This window comes from Haliotis rufescens, unplaced genomic scaffold, assembly GCF_023055435.1.
Source record: "Haliotis rufescens isolate VD_foot unplaced genomic scaffold, xgHalRufe1.0.p SCAF_19, whole genome shotgun sequence".
Taxonomy (NCBI): Eukaryota; Metazoa; Mollusca; class Gastropoda; order Lepetellida; family Haliotidae; genus Haliotis; species Haliotis rufescens.
Window position 1 is genome coordinate 3,797,251 of NW_025963879.1, and position 15,478 is coordinate 3,812,728.

The 15,478-nt window shown below is 44.0% G+C and overlaps 1 protein-coding gene and 1 long non-coding RNA gene across 4 annotated transcripts in view; one reads left to right on the forward strand and one right to left on the reverse strand.

Annotated features, from left to right (window-relative positions):
• The window catches only part of LOC124119209 (puratrophin-1-like), a 248,489-nt gene that overhangs the window by 43,881 nt on the left and 189,130 nt on the right, over positions 1-15,478 (forward strand). Inside the window, exon 1 of one of the 3 annotated variants that reach the window (XM_048398818.1) lies at positions 12,732-12,819. The exons of the other annotated variants lie outside the window; for them this stretch is intronic. Within the exon in view, the coding sequence (XP_048254775.1) occupies positions 12,802-12,819 (18 nt within the window). The 5' untranslated portion in view covers positions 12,732-12,801. Of the gene's footprint in view, positions 1-12,731; positions 12,820-15,478 lie in introns of those variants that run through there. 3 annotated transcript variants of the gene reach the window in all.
• LOC124119212 lies at positions 162-1,831 on the reverse strand. The gene is made up of 3 exons (XR_006858596.2): positions 1,713-1,831; positions 1,096-1,228; positions 162-238 (listed from the first exon to the last, which is right to left on the reverse strand). It is a non-coding gene; the product is annotated as an uncharacterized LOC124119212 (long non-coding RNA).

Consider the following 15,478-nt stretch of genomic DNA (forward strand, 5'->3'; position numbering starts at 1 on the left):
GGGTGGCCATTGCATTGATGACCTCATCAGATCCACTATGGCGAGATGTTTGACTCGAATGGATTCAATTTAAGTAGAACGAAACTGACCGACGTCAATCACCCATTATTAGGAAGGATAGCTCGGAGTATTGCTGCCGTTGATAGAACAATGACACAAAGTTTTGTATTTGTGAAACTGTTTTATTACAACAACATATGACAGACTCGGTGCTCCAGTTCATGTATCTGCCGATTATCTGAAAACATAAGAAAAGAAAAGTTTCAGGCATCAGACATGTCTTCAATTCGTCCTCACTGACAGGTGGAATACTTGTACCTTCCATATATAAAACGCTAACGCCAGAGACAAACCAGTCCATTGGACGTAAAGACAGGCATTATTTCATAATGTCCCTTGGGAAATATCAAGAACAAGTCTTTAAATGCACCGTTTCGCATGATGGTTAGGACAGTCTTGGCAGTAAGATTGGTTTTGGATCAAGGTTTTTAAAGTAAAATAGTAGATTTGACTTACTCATGTGAATGTGTAAAAATTATCTTTGTTTTTGTTTGTTTTTTATAATCAGGACTTGTATAGTTTGCCATTAAGCCACGTGACATGAATGCCTTGTGACTCATTATTGTTTTAATAAACGCTTATAATTGAATGCATCTTATGTTTGTTTGTTGTTTAATGCCGTACTCAACACTATTCCAGCTATATGACGGCTGTCTGTGAATGATCGAGTCTGCTTCAGACAATCCAGTGATTGACATTATGAGCATCGATCCACTCAATTGGGATACGATGACATGCATCAACCAAATCAGCAAGCTTGAATACCCGATCCCGTCAGTCACCTCTTACGACAAGTAGAGTCGCCTTTACATTCTGGTTTGCCTGGCCCAGATTCGATCAGTACTAGACCACCTTATATAGCTGCGAGAGTGCTGAATTCGACGTTAGTCAGCATTCGTTCCCTCACACCTTTGGAAAATCTAAACTTCTTATTATTTGATTTGTCATGTAACTTGTCATCGTACTTGTTACTTATGCCACATGTTGACCAGATTGGCCGGATAAGCGAAGTCTGTCTGTTAAACTTTAACTCACGTTTCACAAACGCAGTGACCGATGAAATGTCCCTGGTGGTGGCAAACGGTTTTTCCGTTACATCCGGGGCACTCAATGTCGCAGACTCTGCTCTGCACACATCTGTCAAATCGGCCACAGCTTGTTTGGGCATCTGACAATGATAGACGTAAATGACATTAACCACCTTCCTTCACTGAACATTTATTTTACATATGATGTTTCGAGGGATCACAAATGTACACTTTTGATGAAGATGAAGAACACGCTATGGTAGAATGTCCAAGTGTTGATAGTGTCAGTTAAGTTATGCAGAACCATAGATCAATAATTTAAAATTTGCTGTATCGGAATAAATTCCATGCAATGTATTGAAGTGACCGGGACCCTAATTCCTGCTGTACTACTGGCGCTGACTGTAAGACCTGCACGATACCAAGACACAGTGGCTCTCGCGCTCCTGAGTCAAATACATATGTGTATGAATCTGGAGAACAGTCGCATTTCCAACTAATCTCAACTTGAGTCCCATTTAAATATACTTTGTCGACGCTGGTGAGTGATTGTTTACTAGACGTGCGTAAATCAAGCGACTGCGTGAATGATATATGAACATAAGGTCCAGCCAGGAGACTCACCAACAGCCCCCAGGAGCAGCACTGAAGCAAGGACGAGGAAGAGGACGACTCTCATGTTGACTGTAGTAACAAGGTGCTGGTGAGAGTGACACAGGCTGTTTTTATACACTGTCTCGGGCGTGGTGAGAGTGACACAGGCTGTTTTTATACACTGTCTCGGGCCGACCTATCGTGACATGGAACCAATCCTTCACACGTTTTTGTATGGGTTATCTTTCAGGTTATGTTATCCTTTCCAGTTGCGATAGAGATTTCATGATGCACTTGCGGCAACAAGTTTCTGTGGCAACTATCATGGGAAAAATACACGAACGCAAACAAAGAATGATTTTGCAATAGAACAATATTTTGATGTCCATGAAACATTAATTCATCATGCCAATGTAAACACATGCAGTCTGTAAACGACACCCCCTGGGGTCAACCGTCAGTTCACAAGTCAGTATCGAATATGATCACCATAACCATAGCCTCACTGACGACACAAGGTGATAGAGGAAGGCTTGTGGGATGTCTTCTTGGCCGAGGTATGTCCAAGGTGGACCAACGTACCCGGTTGGTTTCGAAGTCCGCGTAAAGGACGTTTGATTTCATCTCACACATGCATGTAAATTCGATGGGCGACAGATCTGGCGAAACAGCAGGCCAAATGAGTGTGGAGATGTCCAATTAAAATTGATGTGACGCTGATGGATCTGAAGGAACGGAAGGACGTGAGGACGGGAAACTTCATCACGGTACCATACACTGTCAAAGTGTTATTGATGACCGCTGGAGAGGTCCTTTGATGTGCAGTGATGCCTCCCAACACACCATTACGCTCCCACCACCAAATGCAGAACTTTGCAGAACACATGCGTAAGCCTAACGTTCCACCCGACGTCGATGACGGCCATCACTGCTGTAAAGATGAAACTTGGACTCATCTGTGAGTAGGACTGACCTCCAGTCCTATAGCCTGAACCTCAGATGGTGTCTTGGCCATGCAAGTCGTGCAGTTGTACCGACTCCAGAATGACTGTATGGTATTGCTAGTCTGTTGGTACCGACTCCAGCTTGACTGTACGGTGTTGCCAGTCTGTTGGTGCCGACTCCAGCTTGACTATACGGTGTTGCCAGTCTGTTGGTACCGACCCCAGAGTGACTGTATGGTGTTGCCAGTCTGTTGGTACCGACTCCAGTGTGACTGTACGGTGTTGCCAGTCTGTTGGTGTTGACCCCAGAGTGACTGTATGGTGTTGCCAGTCTGTTTGTACCGACTCCAGTGTGACTGTAGGATGTTGCCAGTCTGTTGGTGCCGACTCCAGCTTGACTGTACGGTGTTGCCAGTATGTTGGTGCCGACTCCAGCTTGACTGTACGGTGTTGCCAGTATGTTGGTGCCGACTCCAGCTTGACTGTACGGTGTTGCCAGTCTGTCGGTGCCGACTCCAGCTTGACTGTATGGTGTTGCTAGTCTGTTGGTGTTGACCCCAGCGTGACTGTACGGTGTTGCCAGTCTGTTGGTGCCGACCCAGAGTGACTGTACGGTGTTGCCAGTCTGTTGGTGCCGACCCCAGTGTGGCTGTATAGTGTTGCCAGTCTGTTGGTACCGACGCCAGCGTGACTGTACGGTGTTGCTAGTCTGTTGGTACCGACTCCAGTGTGACTGTACGGTGTTGCCAGTCTGTTGGTGTTGACCCCAGAGTGACTGTATGGTGTTGCCAGTCTGTTTGTACCGACTCCAGCGTGACTGTACGGTGTTGCCAGTCTATTGGTGCCGACTCCAGCTTGACTGTACGGTGTTGCCAGTCTGTTGGTACCGACTCCAGCGTGACTGTACGGTGTTGCCAGTCTATTGGTGCCGACTCCAGCTTGACTGTACGGTGTTGCCAGTCTGTTGGTACCGACTCCAGCGTGACTGTACGGTGTTGCCAGTCTATTGGTGCCGACTCCAGCGTTACTGTACGGTGTTGCCAGTCTATTGGTGCCGACTCCAGCGTTACTGTATGGTGTTGCCAGTCTGTTGGTGACGACTCCAGCGTGACTGTATGGAGTTGCCAGTCTGTTGGTGCCGACTCCAGCTTGACTGTACGGTGTTGCCAGTCTGTTGGTACCCACCCCAGAGTGACTGTATGGTGTTGCCAGTCTGTTGGTACCGACCTCAGAGTGACTGTATGGAGTTGCCAGTCTGTTGGTGTTGACCCCAGAGTGACTGTATGGAGTTACCAGTCTGTTGGTACCGACTCAAGCTTGACTGTACGGTGTTGCCAGTCTGTTGGTGCCGACTCCAGTGTGACTGTAGGATGTTGCCAGTATGTTGGTGCCGACTCCAGTGTGACTGTACGGTGTTGCCAGTATGTTGGTGCCGACTCCAGCTTGACTGTACGGTGTTGCCAGTCTGTTGGTGCCGACTCCAGCTTGACTGTATGGTGTTGCCAGTCTGTTGGTGTTGACCCCAGCGTGACTGTACGGTGTTGCCAGTCTGTTGGTGCCGACCCAGAGTGACTGTACGGTGTTGCCAGTCTGTTGGTGCCGACCCCAGTGTGGCTGTATAGTGTTGCCAGTCTGTTGGTACCGACTCCAGTGTGACTGTACGGTGTTGCCAGTCTGTTGGTGTTGACCCCAGCGTGACTGTACGGTGTTGCCAGTCTGTTGGTGCCGACCCAGAGTGACTGTACGGTGTTGCCAGTCTGTTGGTGCCGACCCCAGTGTGGCTGTATAGTGTTGCCAGTCTGTTGGTACCGACTCCAGTGTGACTGTACGGTGTTGCCAGTCTGTTGGTGTTGACCCCAGAGTGACTGTATGGTGTTGCCAGTCTGTTTGTACCGACTCCAGCATGACTGTACGGTGTTGCCAGTCTATTGGTGCCGACTCCAGTGTTACTGTATGGTGTTGCTAGTCTGTTGGTGCCGACTCCAGTGTTACTGTATGGTGTTGCTAGTCTGTTGGTGCCGACTCCAGCTTGACTGTACGGTGTTGCCAGTCTGTTGGTGCCGACTCCAGTGTTACTGTATGGTGTTGCCAGTCTGTTGGTGACGACTCCAGCTTGACTGTATGGAGTTACGATAAACACAAAAATGCCACTCATATTCAGATTGGTTATGGCGTAGTGTTTACGAAGTTTAGCCGTCAACAACGGTTTTTTTCAAATTTGAAACACTTGAATTGGTTTGATTAACTCCGTTCCATGTGTACTGTGAATGGTGACGGATTTCTTAGTCGTGGGATTATGCATTTTGAATGACTGAGATGCACGTGCAACTTCAGAGGCATCATGGGTAATCATGACAAAGTGTTTGTACAAATGATTTCCATTCATGATTCTGAAAAAGCCATGGCAGAGTTTTTTTTCAATGTTTTTTTTTTTTAATGCTGTACAGGCATTGTTTCCGCTATTATATTTAGGAACTCTTTTCGGGTGGGTTAATCAATATTTACAAGATTTATAGATACACTTTGACTTGAACCATTGGATCCCGTGTTTTATCATGTAATGGGTAGGTTTCTCTGCAGGATAAAGCCAACGGATAAAACGACATCCGTTGGGGTCATATGTGGATAGAGATGCAAATATCAAAGGTCAAGTAGGGACTACTTTCGTTGTTTACAAACAAACATGGTGCCGCCCTTGTCATTCGGCGATCGATTAAGAATTAACCATCAGGATTCTGGAGAAACTACTGTGATAATTGCTATCATTATCAAAAGAACAGTCTAATACACTGAAAAGCAGTGTCTACCTGTGATGTAGCTAAGGCATTTTACAAGTTTGGGCAACTTTGGAGACATAAATTGCGAAAACATTTTGCGAGGGCACTAGTCCTAGCCAAGTGGGATCAGTAGCCACATCTGTGCTCGTAGACCTCTGTGGCTTGGAACCTTTTCCACAAATTAATAAAGTTGGATTTGGCGGAAATATGTTTGAATTGTTACCTTGTTTCGTTTTGTCGCTGTGTGTACATCTGACTGCACTGACCATCAACAACGTCTGACCGTGGGCAGACAAAGGGCAGTTACTCTAGCGGACAGGCCGATGGATTGCCTGTGAAAGGCAAGTAAAAACAATTCGTGTAGGCAATTGTTGTTTTGCGTATATGTTGTTTCGCCACCGTATAAGAAGCATGTTTCAGTTGGAACTATATTGGCGACTGTCATTGTCCGACTGACCCATCACTTACCTTGTGATGTAATATATATTAATGCGCTCATGACCATCCCTAAACACACGCGCGCGTGATAACCTCTATTTATTTTCTTCAAGTAAACTATTGACTTGCCTTTGCAAGTGTTTGTGGCGGGTGCCACCGGTCTGGCAAGATATGCTCACCATTTCGCCAACATCTGGTATCATCACTATCTGATAGTGAATCATAAACACATGACTACGATATAGTTAAGTTATGCAATGTATTCTGCTTTTAGCAGATATTTCTTATGATTATGTAAAGAGTTTGTGTCGCATTTATTTGCATATTCGGGTGCGGGGAGAAAAGGACAAGAAAGGTCCCCAAAGATAGGTGATATAATGTTTGCTCTTCACCATAGAGGTGAAAACTTTTGCCTATAGTACCCGATGTTTTATAAATATTAATCTGTTCCTGAAAAGAAATCGATGACATCACATGCTTGATGTTCTGTAGTGTGCCTCCCAGACCCTAGAGAATAAATTAAAAAAGGAGTCCAACACAAGTCTAGAATGATTTGGCAAGTCAAGATTGCTTCAGCTCTGTAATTAAGGATTGTTCTGGGCTTCATTTGGATTATATATTTTATATTTTGTAGAAATATATTTTAAAAGATGATATAACATAAATATATATATATATATATCTGGGACTAAATGACAGTCTAGATGTTCTGCAATATAATGTGTTTTTGGTCAAAACAAATTGTCTGTCTCCTCCTGACAGAGAAAATGATGTTTTGAAGTTATGAAAACTATTCTGTCTCCCCCAAAAATCCCAGCCCGATTAATTCCGGTTTGAATATAATGGTACAACAGTTAACGTGGTTCTCCCTTCATCTACTGAATAGAACCTCATGGATGAATACATATATACGGATCTTAACCAAAGCATTTTCGGTCTAATTCGACAAGACCAATTTGACTGTCACACTCTGTTGACACCACTGAGGTATCATTGACCAAGACAACACATCTACATTACTGATCACTACTGACGTATCATTGACCAAGACAACACATCTACATTACTGAACACCACTAGCGTATCATTGACCAAGACAACACATCTACATTACTGATCGCTACTGAGGTATCATTGACCAAGACACCACATCTACATTACTGAACACCACTAGCGTATCATTGACCAAGACAACACATCTACATTACTGATCACTACTGACGTATCATTGACCAAGACAACACATCTACATTACTGAACACCACTAGCGTATCATTGACCAAGACAACACATCTTCATTACTGAACACCACTAGCGTATCATTGACCAAGACAACACATCTACATTACTGATCACTACTGAGATATCATTGACCAAGACAACACATCTACATTACTGATCACTACTGATGAATCATTGACCAAGACAACACATCTACATTACTGAACACTGCTGACGTATCATTGACCAAGACAACACATCTACATTACTGATCACTACTGACGTATCATTGACCAAGACAACACATCTACATTACTGATCACTACTGACGTATCATTGACCAAGGCAACACATCTACATTACTGATCACTACTGATGAATCATTGACCAAGACAACACATCTACATTACTGATCACTACTGACGTATCATTGACCAAGACAACACATCTACATTACTGAACACTGCTGACGTATAATTGACCAAGACAACACATCTACATTACTGATCACTACTGATGAATCATTGACCAAGACGACACATCTACATTACTGATCACTACTGATGAATCATTGACCAAGACAACACATCTACATTACTGATCACTACTGATGAATCATTGACCAAGACAACACATCTACATTACTGATCACTACTGATGAATCATTGACCCAGACAACACATCTACATTACTGATCACTACTGATGAATCATTGACCAAGACGACACATCTACATTACTGATCACTACTGACGTATCATTGACCCAGACAACACATCTACATTACTGATCACTACTGACGTATCATTGACCCAGATAACACATCTACATTACTGATCACTACTGACGTATCATTGACCAAGACAACACATCTACATTACTGATCACTACTGATGAATCATTGACCAAGACGACACATCTACATTACTGATCACCACTGACGTATCATTGACCCAGACAACACATCTACATTACTGATCACTACTGATGAATCATTGACCAAGGCAACACATCTACATTACTGATCACTACTGACGAATCATTGGCCAAGACAACACATCTACATAACTGACCACTACTGATGAATCATTGACCAAGACAACACATCTACATTACTGATCACTACTGACGTATCATTGACCAAGGCAACACATCTAATTTAAATTACGGCATGGCCTCATGCCAAATGGGTTCAAAAAGAAAGTCCACTTTCTGAACAAAAAAAATAGGGATCTTGAATATCTTTTGGGATATTTTCGTTGTGAGGCTGAGCACACAATTTCGTAAAGATATCCCAAAAGATATGCATGATCCCTCACTTGTTTTGTTTGGTATAGTATTGGTGGCTCCTCGGGTTCCAAATAAGATGCAATATATATATATATATGTACACTTATGAATATGGTCACAAAGTTTAATATATATCTGTCAAATCTGTGAGCAATGCAAGTATATGTACATGTAGGTTGTGCGAGGATATGCTATATTTCCGCTACATGTTTATAACCACTGCAATATCCAGCACGTCAGCACATTACTTTAATATAAACTTTGCATTACAGACTAAAAAATGGGATTTATTTTATGTGTCTAACTAAATGTCGTAGACACATGGGTAATCATATATACTTCCCGACAGTCCAAGTCTGCATCTTATATATTCTGTGTTCTGGGTCACGAGGTAGCGGTATTGGTGCTGTTTGTAGAGCAAATGCCACAGACGCTCAATGACATACTTTGCTTAAAAAGTGTAAAAATCAGCAATCTTATTTTACCAAATATTGCAGTGTTTCACTTGTAGTGTAGATGTTTTTATTTCGGCACCTTTCATTGTTTCATTGTCTCTCACTTCTCCATATGCATTGGCATAGGCTATTCAGATGTAATATTATGCAAAATTGGTAAATATAATTCTGCGACAGTCACTCAGGGTGGTTGTCACCCTCACCAGCTATCTCCTGCCTTCAGGGAGTGTCGCCGGTATATCAGCTGACGTGGACCAGGACCTACATGTCTCTAGGTGGGTGCAAAAGCCGGGTCTAAACAGCAGCGTTATCACCCCACCCAACCACCACCGCCCATCCCTTACGAGTTTGTTGTATATACCTGTACCTGTATAAATCTTCACACTTGTAATCGTATGTCGCCCAGTGTCTGTCTTAGATGTCTAGTTAATCGGCACTGACACTTGATAAGTTTATCAGACGTTGTGTTGATAGGGGTTATCGAACTATCGCGTCCGAGACTTCAAGTCAAGGGTTTTATCTGCACTGGTTGAACGTGTGAGGTGAAGGAGGTGTGCGTGTTGCACGTGTTGCACGTGTTGCACGTGTTGGTGTGCACTCGTGTCAATTTTGCTTCTTCGTGATGAGGGCACTTTCTTTCTCTCTTATGTCAGAACCGAAAAAGACACTCAATTATTACTAACTGTGACACGATTGTGTGGGCTCGGAAACCATACGAAACTGTTTCACGTCAAAAGCAAAGTTCTTTGAGAAAATAAAGGTACATATTTCGTTTTACTGTTAAAAATATATCTGCAAGTATTCTTTCAAATAATAACATAACTCGTCATTTTAAGATATGACCAGACCCTTAAGTAGTAGGTGCTCCCATTTCGCGTGGCATACATATAAGAGTATATCAAAGCGTTCGGGCTCATGAAGCAAACAGTTAAACTTTCTTCAGTAAATGCTTCGTTTGAAGCGGCACATCGTATAGAGAATGTATTGCAATAAAGATGTACAATAAAACAGCAATGATGTCGCAGCTATATTGCACAGTGAACTCGACTTTAGGAGAACTTGACCTTGTGTCTCACCTCGCCGCCTTTGATGTTGTGAGATGAAGTCTCCCGTGTGTCCCCGAAGCTCTCGTCCAGCTCCGTCAGAGAGGCACGGCAAATGAGCCGCGACCCTACCTGCTGCTAAGTTAACTTTTATTACCCTTTGTGTGTTTATTCGAATAATGGCTTCTGTCCTCCAACTAGTGCCGTGAAACAGATTGCCTCTATGGTTCTGTAAGTGAGGGTGTTACGTGTGCACACACACACTTGATGACTAGATCATAATCGTATTTTCAACGTAATTGTTCCGATGTAAATGAAGTAGGTCGTGTAAATATTCTTGACATTGGCGCTCAGCAAAGGTCGTAGTTTAGGCTTCTCGTTGCTTATGTAATAGGCCCCCAAACAATAGCATAAACAACTTAAGTCTGTAGTTTGTTTGTTTGTTGTTTAACACCACACTCAGCAATATTCCAGCTATATGACGGCGGTCTGTAAATAATCGAGTCTGGACCAGACAATCCAGTGATTGACATCATGAGCATCGATCCATGCAACTGGGATCGATGGCATGGATCAACCAAATCAGCGAGCCTGACCACCTGATCCCGTTAGTCGCCTCTTACGACAAGCATAGTTGCCTTTTAGGGCAAATATAGGTTGCTGAAGACCTATTCTACCAAGGATCTTCACGGGGATCTACTACTACTACTCCTACTACTACTACTACTGCTACTGTTAACACAAGTTTTATAGTACTTGTCAGCCAAGTACATACTTAACATTCACATTGACCCTTTACACTTTTATAAATATTGAGCTATAAGACGCTTAAAACCGTGAAGATACCGCGAAATAACATTACACTAAAATGGGGGCTTTAAGGGAGATGCGACTCTGGTTGGCCGGTCAGGGTCTTTGTGAGGACCCGTACAGCTGGAACCATCAGATGTGAGTTGTTCTGTGTTAATATTCCACTTTAGTTTTGTACTTGTCTCTCTCGTATGAGAGGAGGGTGATCAAGTCCGTTAGTGGTTGAGGGAGTGAGAACACCTTTTTGAGAAGGTTTCAAAATTAGCTCATAGTTTCGTGTTACCTCTAGATCGACACTGGGTGCAATTTGGGATAGGTAAACTTCACGCAAGCATAAAACAGGTATGGTTTAATGAATGTAGTGTGTGTGTGTGTGTGTGTGTGTGTGTGTGTGTGTGCGTGCGTGCGTGCGTGCGTGCGTGCGTGCGTGTGTGTGTGTGTGTGTGTGTGTGTGTGCGTGCGTGCGTGCGTGTGTGTGTATGTGCGCGCGCGTGTGCGTGCGTGCGTGCGTGCGTGCGTGTGTGTGTGTACACATGTACACGTGTTTGTCTTTCCGGACTGTCTCGGGTTAATGAACGTTCATTGTCACACCCGCTTTCCACCTCGCCATAATCGGTATCTTGTGTCAGTTAGTGTTTCTCTATAACGCCCGCGACTGTGTGTATTGGCTAAGTTGATGTCTCTTTCGTTATTTGATTCGCTGTGTTTTTGATTTGATAATTTACATTTTCATGGAAACAAAATTTGATGTGGAATCATTGTTGTTATTGCCACTGAACATTTGCTATAAATTATAGTTTGTTTATAATCTTGAAGCGCTGTGTATGTTATTTCCAAAACCCAATTTGTACATGGCTGACATACAGCAGGATTCGGGGGAATATCAACCATAGGATTCATCAACACAGGACTTGATACTGTAAAGTTAACGGGGGACACGGGGGGCCCACTCGTCTAAGGCGCCGCGATTCGCTGTGCAGAGTTGCGTCCCTTGGGCATGCCAGAAACCTATAATTGTGGGTTCGAATCCCGGTTCGCCCCGATTATGTTTCTAGGTTTGTCAGCACCATTTCCGTGCTCGTGGTTTTCACCGAAGTGGTAAACGTCTGAGACCTGCATCACTTCGGGCATTCCTCCAAACATTAAGCCGACACGCCGCGATATAACTGGAATACTGTTAAAAGCGGCGTTAAACCCAACTCACTCACACACAAAGTGAAGCATCAACGAAGATGAAGAGTCAGTGAAAAGAAGCGTCAATAAAATCTCCACTACAGTTTAATAAAAGGCTTGCACTTTCTACGGACAAGATGTTCTCTATTAGGGGTGTTTCGTTGGAACTAGCTTCTCAAGTAGTGGGGTACGCAGGACGCAAATACAATCGTACTTGGTACTCAGATTCAACATCTTAAAAAAATATAATGGTGTACGTAAATGTTTCCTGGAAATCTATGTAATTTTTTTTCTATAGTTTTTCGGTAATTTAATTTTAGATTTGTGTTAGGTAGTATTCGGGGTTCAGGGGAATGAGACTCAGTGATTTTTTTCGGGATTCGGGGAAGATGTGAGGTGGAATCCTCGTGTTATTGTAATTAGCAAGAAAACTGCGAATGTTTCTTAAGCGACCGAAAATATATAACACGGGGATATATAGACCGCAGGACTGTTTGTCATCGTAGTGAATTGGATTCTCTCTGTCAATCACCAGACGGGATTGTTCTGATTAGGCAGTGTCACTCGGCAATTCGCTGCTTGTGAGATAATATCTTAGGAACTCAAATCAATAATCTTGTCTGATGGTGTTGCCGCTAGCGTTCTATAAATAGTAACATCACAACAAAGGGGATACCCAGACTAGTTCAAAATAGTTTAGGGGTGTTGGGTTAATAATTACAATGTCAAAGTCATTCTGCGTCGTGTAATCGGGTATAAATGATCATGAAACCAACAATGTATTTTTGTAATTCTTTCATCCATCTAAGGTATCTTTTGCCAACGTTTTGAAACCGATGAATTTAGCAACATTGAAATAGACATTTTCCAATAATCTGTTCTTCCGGTCAAGTCCATTTTGACAACTAACTCGCATGGCGGTCAAATTCGCTGTGTTGGCGATGCTTCTATAAGCTTTATTCACCGACAATGGAAACTTTGTTGGAGGTTAGTAAAGGTCTTATATATAAACCTTTTACATTCGAATTTGATTGCGGAATATTCCATACGGCGGCATTGCTGCGGGGATGTGTAGACATCATTTAATCATAATCTGTGGGATGAGTAAGAGTCGTGTCTCCTCTGCTCCTCGAAGCGTGGCGTGTTTACATGCCGTTCACCAACCCAATCCTCACATCACCAGAACTCCAGTATGACACGTAGGTATACACTGACACATGTAGTGTGTCCTGGAATCGTTTATAACAAGATAACCACATGCCTAATGTTGTAATATAAATTAAACAGTTCTAATACGTGACCCGTGAAGATGCGGGGTAAAACAGGTCTTCAGTAACCCATGCTTGCCCTAAAAGGCATAAAAGGCGACTAACGGGATCAGGTGCTCACACTCCCAGATTTGGTTGATGCATGTCATTGATGCTCATGATGTCAGTCACTGGGTTGTCTGGTCCAAACTCAATTATTTTACAGACCACCTTCATATAGCTGGAATATTGCTGTCTGCAGCATTATGCAACAAACAAACAAACCAACAAAAGTGATAATATATAGATGATATGTATGAAAAAGATGTTTAGTTAATGATGGATCAGGTGATTGAGCTCCAGGTTGAACCAGTCACATATAGGTTTATAGGTCGGCCCTCTGCACTTGTTGGATCAAAGCAGATGTTATCCATTTGCATTTATTGGTATAAATATAAGTCAGAAGGAATGCGAACATTAATGACTTGTGGTGTAACATGTCGCAGGTACCATGTAGGGCCACTGCTGACAGCTTGTGTCAGGTACCATGTAGGGCCACTGCTGACAGCTTGTGTCAGGTACCATGTAGGGCCACTGCTGACAGCTTGTGTCAGGTACCATGTAGGGCCACTGCTGACAGCTTGTATGAAGTGGCAGGTACCATGTAGGGTCACTGACTGCTGACAGCTTGTATGAAGTGGCAGGTACCACGTAGGGCCACTGCTGACAGCTTGTATGAAGTGGCAGGTACCATGTAGGGCCACTGCTGACAGCTTGTGTCAGGTACCATGTAGGGCCACTGCTGACAGCTTGTATGAAGTGGCAGGTACCATGTAGGGTCACTGACTGCTGACAGCTTGTATGAAGTGGCAGGTACCATGTAGGGTCACTGCTGACAGCTTGTATGAAGTGTCAGGTACCATGTAGGGTCACTGCTGACAGCTTGTATGAAGTGGCAGGTACCATGTAGGGTCACTGACTGCTGACAGCTTGTATGAAGTGGTAGGTACCATGTAGGGTCACTGACTGCTAACAGCTTGTATGAAGTGGCAGGTACTATGTAGGGCCACTGCTGACAGCTTGTATGAAGTGGCAGGTACCACGTAGGGCCACTGCTGACAGCTTGTATGAAGTGTCAGGTACTATGTAGGGTCACTGCTGACAGCTTGTATGAAGTGGCAGGTACCATGTTGGATCACTGCTGACAGCTTGTATGAAGTGGCAGGTACCATGTAGGGTCACTGACTGCTGACAGCTTGTATGAAGTGGCAGGTACCATGTAGGGTCACTGCTGACAGCTTGTATGAAGTGGCAGGTACTATGTAGGGTCACTGCTGACAGCTTGTATGAAGTGGCAGGTACCATGTAGGATCACTGCTGACAGCTTGTATGAAGTGTCAGGTACCATGTAGGGTCACTGCTGACAGCTGGTATGAAGTGTCAGGTACTATGTAGGGCCACTGCTGACAGCTTGTATGAAGTGGCAGGTACCACGTAGGGCCACTGCTGACAGCTTGTATGAAGTGGCAGGTACCATGTAGGATCACTGCTGACAGCTTGTATGAAGTGTCAGGTACCATGTAGGGCCACTGCTGACAGCTTGTATGAAGTGACAGGTACCATGTAGGGTCACTGCTGACAGCTTGTATGAAGTGGCAGGTACTATGTAGGGCCACTGCTGACAGCTTGTATGAAGTGTCAGGTACCATGTAGGGTCACTGCTGACAGCTTGTATGAAGTGGCAGGTACTATGTAGGGTCACTGCTGACAGCTTGTATGAAGTGGCAGGTACTATGTAGGGCCACTGCTGACAGCTTGTATGAAGTGTCAGGTACCATGTAGGGTCACTGCTGACAGCTTGTATAAAGTGTCAGGTACCATGTAGGATCACTGCTGACAGCTTGTATGAAGTGGCAGGTACTATGTAGGGTCACTGACTGCTGACAGCTTGTATGAAGTGGCAGCTACCATGTAGGATCACTGCTGACAGCTTGTATGAAGTGGCAGCTACCATGTAGGGTCACTGCTGACAGCTTGTATGAAGTGGCAGGTACCATGTAGGGTCACTGCTGACAGCTTGTATGAAGTGGCAGCTACCATGTAGGGTCACTGCTGACAGCTTGTATGAAGTGGCAGGTACCATGTAGGGCCACTGCTGACAGCTTGTATGAAGTGGCAGGTACCATGTAGGGTCACTGCTGACAGCTTGTATGAAGTGTCAGGTACCATGTAGGGTCACTGCTGACAGCTTGTATGAAGTGGCAGCTACCATGTAGGGTCACTGCTGACAGCTTGTATGAAGTGTCAGTTACCATGTAGGGTCACTGCTGACAGCTTGTATGAAGTGGCAGGTACTATGTAGGGTCACTGACTGCTGACAGCTTGTATGAAGTGTCAGG